At 42.8% G+C, this 7,141-nt stretch overlaps 1 protein-coding gene across 1 annotated transcript; it reads right to left on the reverse strand.

The window, feature by feature from the left end:
* Positions 1–487: 487 nt before the first annotated feature.
* yars2 (tyrosyl-tRNA synthetase 2, mitochondrial) lies at positions 488–5,033 on the reverse strand. The gene is made up of 5 exons (XM_041998104.1): positions 4,241–5,033; positions 2,959–3,126; positions 2,678–2,833; positions 2,310–2,480; positions 488–857 (listed from the first exon to the last, which is right to left on the reverse strand). The coding sequence occupies exons 1-5, from the start codon at positions 5,026–5,028 to the stop codon at positions 698–700; spliced, it is 1,443 nt and encodes a 480-aa protein (XP_041854038.1). The 5' UTR covers positions 5,029–5,033; the 3' UTR covers positions 488–697.
* Positions 5,034–7,141: the final 2,108 nt, after the last annotated feature.

Here is a 7,141-nt window from a genome sequence, read left to right on the forward strand (position 1 = left end):
AAGAAAGACTGATTAGAGGTTTTAGCATAGTAGAATCTAGAAAACATTTACACCACACTGAAAACTTTCTACATTTACAAAATGTCCTGCACTGATCTTAAAAAAAAAAAAATCTAATAAATTCTAAATTTGTGATATTTAAAAAAGGCAGTAAATGCAAAATTAATTTCTCAAAATTATAAAAAACAACTTTTTTTTCTGTCAGCTACACTTGTAACAAAAAAAAAAAAAAAAAAAAAAACAACTATATCGAGAGATGTTGGTCTCATTCTTGAATAAAAACAAACCATCTAATAAAAATAGAAGCAAAACCATTTTGTGAGAAATGATGCAATTTCATTTTACTGTGAGCAAATATTTACTTTAAGGGTCAGAGCAGGATATGTGGTGCTGCTGAGGTTGCCAGTAGACCACCACAAGGACAATGACGCCCTCCAGTGTTGGATTGTCAAACACTGTAGTTGCACAAAGTAAACAGAAAACAATCTTTTCATGAAATTCTTTTTAATACAACATATTTAGATGAATACGTATTTACATGTGCATATTAATATTACCACCACAGAAAATCAGGGAACGCCTTCTAATAAATATATCAGTCCATCAAAGTTTACTGTCCCCTGCTGAGGTTTGGTTGCCTACCTTCCCCGTAATGTCCATTACAGTTTACAGGCCCCCCCCGCTTGATCAGGCAGCCTCACAGACCGAGCCATTTGACGATGTAGAAGTTCCTCTTGCCCACTCTGAGCAGGGATAGTCCATTCGACAGGATGTGGAGTTTGGGGACAAGCACCTGCTCCGGATTGTCGGCCCGCTTGTGGTTGATCCACACTCCCCCATCTGAAACCATCTGATACCTGCACACCAACATTTACAGCCAATTAGGACAAGATTATAACTAACCAATCTGAGGTAGTGAAAATAGTAAAAAAAAGAATAACTGTGATGCATTATAATGAACCATTATGATAATCAGTCCAGCAGAGAACTGAAGGAGGCTGCAAACCACTGCAGGCGTACTTTATCTACACCTTCACAGGTGCAGCCAATGAAGCCAATTAGAACGATGAAGTCATGCACCACCCAAAAATCTGCACTCTATTCCACACATAACATACGGTACATTCACCAGCTTACTACCAAAGTTAAATTAGCTATGGGGACTTCACTCAATTATTCAATTATTCACACTCTCCATATGTTGGTTGTTCGGCCAATAAACTGAGACGTTACTTGTGCAGTAATTTTAGCACTGAAATCTAAAGTTTATGCTAATTACAATTACAACTAAGCTAACCAACTCAACTCAACTTTATTTATTTATATAGCCCTTTAAAACAACCACAGCTGAAACAAAGTGCTGTACATAAATGGACAAAGCAACACATAAAGTACAAAAATCAACCAGGAAATAAATAATATCATAAACATAATAAAATAATTGTTCATTGTTCAAACTAGCCTTAGCTTAGCATGCTAATAGGGTGGATTAAAAACACAATAAGCTTTTCCTTTGATCATTGTTAGCTTACAACTTTTTTCAAAGCTAATTTCTTAAGTTACACTTGTACTGAGAACACAAGTTATAATGATACACACAAGACAATAAATGACAGATGATCTTGCTTTTCAAAAGAATGCACTCGTGTTTGGTTCAGCCGAGCATTTCTGCTCCCTACGGTTTGAAATCTTACTGCTGAATACTCTGTGCAGTCTGCTTTAGAGGAAACTGCTGGGCAAACAGAATACAACAAAAGACACTTGCACTGCCAATTTAAGGCTTGAGAGGGTGCAGAGGGGCAAAAAGAAGAATCCATACTGCTAGTGATCGCATTAGATTTGTATATCCAGACGTATCCAACCTATGCATAGTTTTAGCATTAATGTAGGGGGGCTGGTGATAAACACCAGGTCTCTTCTTCTTTAGCCTCTATAGGAGATTCTCCACAAAGAGCCACAAGATAACTTCTGTCCATATTCAGTTTGTGTCCACAACAACCCCCTTTATTGATTTGCATCAGCTGTCTCTGTGCACACACGGTTCAGAGAAGTCAGCATGAATCTAAACAAAGATGTATCCTGTAACAGCGACTGTTCCTGAGAATATAACACAATGATACAGCTACCCATTCTCTTTCAGATCAAAAGTGCACAAAGAATTTAGATGGACTGACATTTCATAATTCTGTAAAGTATTTAGCATATTACCATGCTCCCTGCCATTTTCATTAACAGGTTAAAAAAAATTTGCACAGCATACCAACGACTTGAAAATCTGGATCTAGAAAAAAGATTATAGGGGCACCTACCCTCTGGGCCCATCAGGGATGGCGTTGGCCTTGCGACAGGCATCTATCACAGTGGTGCCTGGCTCCAACAGCAGTTCATGGAAAGGAGCCTCCCTAAAAAGCTCCTGAAGTTCCTCATCACTCATTTCTTCCAAGGCCTGCACATTGCTGTGATACAGCGCATTGGTACATCTACAATGATAAATGATAAATAATAAATATAAGTATAGAAATATAACCTTCTACAACTGTGCACAGTTCCAATTTCTGCTGGTTTTCTACATCTGTGTGAGCCCCTGCTGAATAGAGCCACCATAAGAAATAAGAAATGACTACATTAGAAAGATCATTTATAGAAACAGCATGTGTGCACACGGGCCCATTCTCACCTCTTGGCGCTCTCAAGGCCCTCCTTCCCATGCACCAGTTTGGTCACTTCTGCAGCCAGACGTTTGTGTGCGAGGCGTTTACTTGGATCCTCTCTCTGCTGCTCCATCAGCTTCTCCACCTCTGCCAGAGGCAGAAAGGTGAACAACTTTAGGTACCTACAAAATATTCACAAATAAACCACCACATCTACTAGACTGTTTCTTAACCAGCAAAGAAAGGCTTTTAAAATCTTGTAACTGTATTAAAAGTTAACAGGTCAATAGACATGATCTCCACGTACCGCTCCACGCTGGCATCAGGCTGTCGGAGAAAGAACTGGTAGAGTTCAAAAGGTGATGTCTTGTCTCTGTTGAGCCAAACTGCATTCCCTGCAGTTTTCCCCAACTTGTCCCCGACAGAGCTGGTCACCAATGGGATGGTCAGGCCATACACCTCCTCACCGCTCACTCTGTGGGGATAACAGGTTTAAAAGGCTGGCAACGGGTCCAAATTACAGAGCTGGTCAGGGCCTCCACACACATGTATATGGTGGTAGAAGCCATAGACTTGTGCTGGTTTACAGCAGACTTCTTCCAGTTTGATATCCATAAAAAAAAACAACAAAACAAAAACAAAAACAAAAAAACTTTCCAAGTGCCCATTAACACAGGTTTTCCTTAAAATATGTTAATGCAGCTTGAAGGTGTTTTAGATGGGTGCCAAGTGGGTAAATATAAGAATAGCTTCATGAATAGGAAACTCAGCAAATTAATTGGATGCAGTGAACATTCGCCTCCACAATACCCAGGGACTCAAACCCTATTTCCTCTCTGACCTTCCAGTAAAGAAGAGGTGCCCTTCTCTTTGTGAGGGATTAAATAGCGGTGATTGTCTACCCCCTCAAAAGCGAAAAGTGAAAGCCATTTGAATGGCTAAATGAACATTATATATGAAATGCTTGAAAAACAGCAGTAGGACAAAGGGGCAGAATGGGGATAATGTCTTGATGTGAAAGACAGCTTGTTATGTTTGTGGTGGCTTGAATTTGGCAACTGTTTTGACATATATTTTCAATGGATTCCGATTTTTAAGATAGATAATCCAAGTGTGCATGCAGATTTAGGACACATTTCTCTTGTTAGCTATTTTTTCTTCAAATAAGATGGGGCATATTTTGTGTGGGGTAATTTGATGAGTTCACTTACAAGTATACTCATCATATTGCCCCACTAGTTGGTGCGGAACTACAGATATTTACTTCAGGTGGTAGAAGTCTAAACCTAACGTGAAATAACTGGGTAAATATGAGTTTTGTGAATAGGAATTAATGAGTGTCATGCAACAGGAGATGCAATGCACTCATGCTGCTGTGTGTATATAACAAAATTAAACACTTAACATGCAGAGCTTGGTCATAACCGACATGAGAAATCACAAACTTGAAAACCATTCACAAAATAAAGTATTTTTGATAGGATGCTTGCAGAACTGTAGAATGGATCCCAAAATATTGCAAAGATATTCTGCATTTTGAATTCAATAAACTAGCTGATTTCCGAATCAGGTCTGGAATGGACATTTACTTGTGAATGTATTCATGGCCAGACATCAAATTGCCCAGCTGGTCGGTGCCTCCGATCTGAATCTTGCAGCCGTATATTTGGTTCAGGTGGTAGAAGTCATAAGCTTGGAACACCTGGTAGGTAAACTCTGTCAGGCTCATACCGTCTGCGCTCTTCAGCCGGGACTGCACGCTGTGGCGGCTGAGCATGGTGCCCATCCTTAAGTGCCTACCGACCTCCGACAGAAAGCCCACCACATCCCAGCTCTTATACCAGCTCAGGTTGTTCAGTACAGTCACCGTGCCCAGCGTCCTGGAGCTATCATGAAAATACACCTCGTGGTTAGTGAAAATCCTCTGTATGCTCTCTCGGATTCCGTGGGTGTTCGCCTCTGCCACGTCCGGGCTCAACCGTTCCCGCTCGGTCGTCTTCCCGCTCGGATCCCCGATTTGTGCCGTTGCCCCTCCGACTACGGCCAGCACGTGGTGCCCGGCGCTTCGAAAGTGTAGAAGACCGATGATAGCCAGCAAATTGCCCACGTGAAGGCTGTCGGCCGTGGGGTCAAAGCCGCAGTAAATAGTCTGAGGATTGGACTGGAGCAATCTGGGGAGCTGGTCCTGCGCTGCCTTTTCTGGGAACGAGTCCTTCAAAATGCCGCGTTTGTGTAAGGAGAGCAGCAGTCCGTTGTGTAAAGAGGAAGAATAGTGAAATTTAGATGTGAGTGTGAGGCCAATACGCCATCGCTTTAGTAGAGTACAGGATCCATGCTGCGATGCATAACAGCAGATTTTTGCTATGGACGCAGCCATGTTGGACAACGTGACAAGAAAACGGAAGCAGATGAATATTTCAGGTAGTTTGGCGGGAATAGAGCGCCCTCTAGCGCAGTGGTGGTCCTCAGCAGGCAGCCCTGACCTGTAACACGGGGAGAGTTGGTTGCAGTTTTTCTAGACACGACTGAAAAATCTTGGACAAGGAGGGCTAAAGTTCTGGACCTTAGATCTCACACAAACCATGTCAGAATTCTGAGGAATACATATGCTGTTGCACTATTTACAGCTTGAACCTGGAGGTCGAAAAAAGGGTTGTTAGGGTCACATCTCTGACTCACCTGACCATTCTTGGCTATTCAATATATTATCATCTTTATATTCTTTACCTGCATGGCCAAAAATGTTTTGGTCACAAGGTCCAGTGTGTGAATGATTATGAAACGTCCTGGGTAGGAGATTCAAAGCTGGACTGTGAGTGCTGGATAGGTGACGTGTTTGGGGCCATCTCCACTGTTCAGAGATGTTTTTTCCTGTTTAACATAGATGGCTGACACTGTTCTCAAGCCATCTCTCTTTTCTGTCCAAAACATGTACATTACTGTCCTCAATAAAAAAAAGTGTCCTTTATCCTTGCTGTGCATATGGACTGCTAAACTTTGATGTGTAGAATTAGTTCTCTTTCGTTGTGCATCCATGAGCTGGTTGTTTGGCCACTGCGCTATACAGCAAACAAAATGCCACTCAGGTTTAACTTTTTTTCCCCCATTTTTCTTTCCTGTAATAATTAATGGCACAGTATTACTTAAGTCAATAAGATTTTATTCTTATTTCCTATCTCCACCATGCCGCTCTCCAAGCTGATCAGCTTGGGGCTGAACTCCACCCTGTGTGCCTGAATCCTGGACTTACAGAGCCTAGGTGGTGCGGGTGGGCAGGCACAACTCCAGCCCTCGAAACCTCAACACCGGATCCCCACAGAGCTGTGTCCTCAGCCCTCTGCTCTTTTCCCTGTACACTCAGACTGTGTAGCCATGGACCGCTCCAACAACATAGTGAAGTTTGTGATGACACTGTGGTGGTTGGTAGCATCAACAATGAAGGGGAGGTGGAGAAACTGACAGAGTTGTGCCATGCTAACAACCTCCTGCTAAATGTAGACTAAACTAAGGAGATGATTATTGACTATGGGAGGAGACAGCAGAGGAACTATACCCCTCTGAAGATGAATGGGACTGGTGGAGAGGGTGTGCACATCACCACAGATCTATCCTGGACCCTGCACATAGACAGCCAGATGAAGAAGGTGAGGCATCGCCTCTTTTACTTCAAACAACTGAGGAAGTTCAGAGTCTCTCTAAAAATCATGAAGTTGTCCATGAAGTGGTAGAGAGTGTTCTGACTGGTAACATCACCCAGTGGTACGGGAACAGCAATGGTCGGGACCAGAAAGCCCTGTAGAGGGTGCTGAGGTCAGCAGAGCGTACCATGGGTACAGCACTCCCCACCCTCCAGGGCATCTTCATGAGGAGAAGAACAGACATAGTGAACAGGATCATGAGAGACCCTCAGCATCCTAACAACGGTGTGTTTGAGTCGCTGCTCTCTGGCCATCTCTTAAGACTCATTAAGGCGAACACAGAGAGACTCATGAGGAGCTTCTTCCCAAAGTCGCTGGTTCGAATCTCGGCTGGGGGGAGGTTCGAACCTTGAGGGCAGTGGCCTTTCTGTGTGGAGTTTGCATGTTTTCCCCGTGTATGCGTGGGTTCTCTCCGGGTACTCCGGCTTCCGTCCAAAGTCATGCTTGTTAGGTTAATTGATGACTCTAAATTCTCCCTAGGAGTGAGTGCGAGTGTGAATGGTTGTTTGTCTCCTATGTGTTGGCCCTGCAATGGACTGGTGACCTGTCCTGGGTGTACCCTGTCTTTCACCTGTTAATGCTGGGAAAGGCTCCAGCTTACCCGTGACCCGTAATGGACCAAGCGGTACAGAGAATGGATGAATGAATATATATATATGTACACATACATATTTGCAGACTGTGCAGTGATGTGCATGCTATACAATCATTGCACTGTGGCTCATTATATTTATATTTATTGTCTTTTTAGTTTATTACTGTGTTGGTGTTCTATTGTTTTTTTACTAGTGG

Source organism: Melanotaenia boesemani, chromosome 10 (genome assembly GCF_017639745.1).
Source record: "Melanotaenia boesemani isolate fMelBoe1 chromosome 10, fMelBoe1.pri, whole genome shotgun sequence".
Classification (NCBI taxonomy): domain Eukaryota; kingdom Metazoa; phylum Chordata; class Actinopteri; order Atheriniformes; family Melanotaeniidae; genus Melanotaenia; species Melanotaenia boesemani.

Coding starts and splice junctions, on each gene's coding strand:
- yars2 (XM_041998104.1), bottom strand. CDS start 5,028: ATGGCTGCGTCCATAGCAAAAATCTGCTGTTATGCATCGCAGCATGGA. Junction 2,481..2,677: donor GGCCTTGAGAGCGCCAAGAG/GTGAGAATGGGC, acceptor TTATCATTGTAG/ATGTACCAATGCGCTGTATC. Junction 858..2,309: donor ATCCCTGATGGGCCCAGAGG/GTAGGTGCCCCT, acceptor GTTGGTGTGCAG/GTATCAGATGGTTTCAGATG.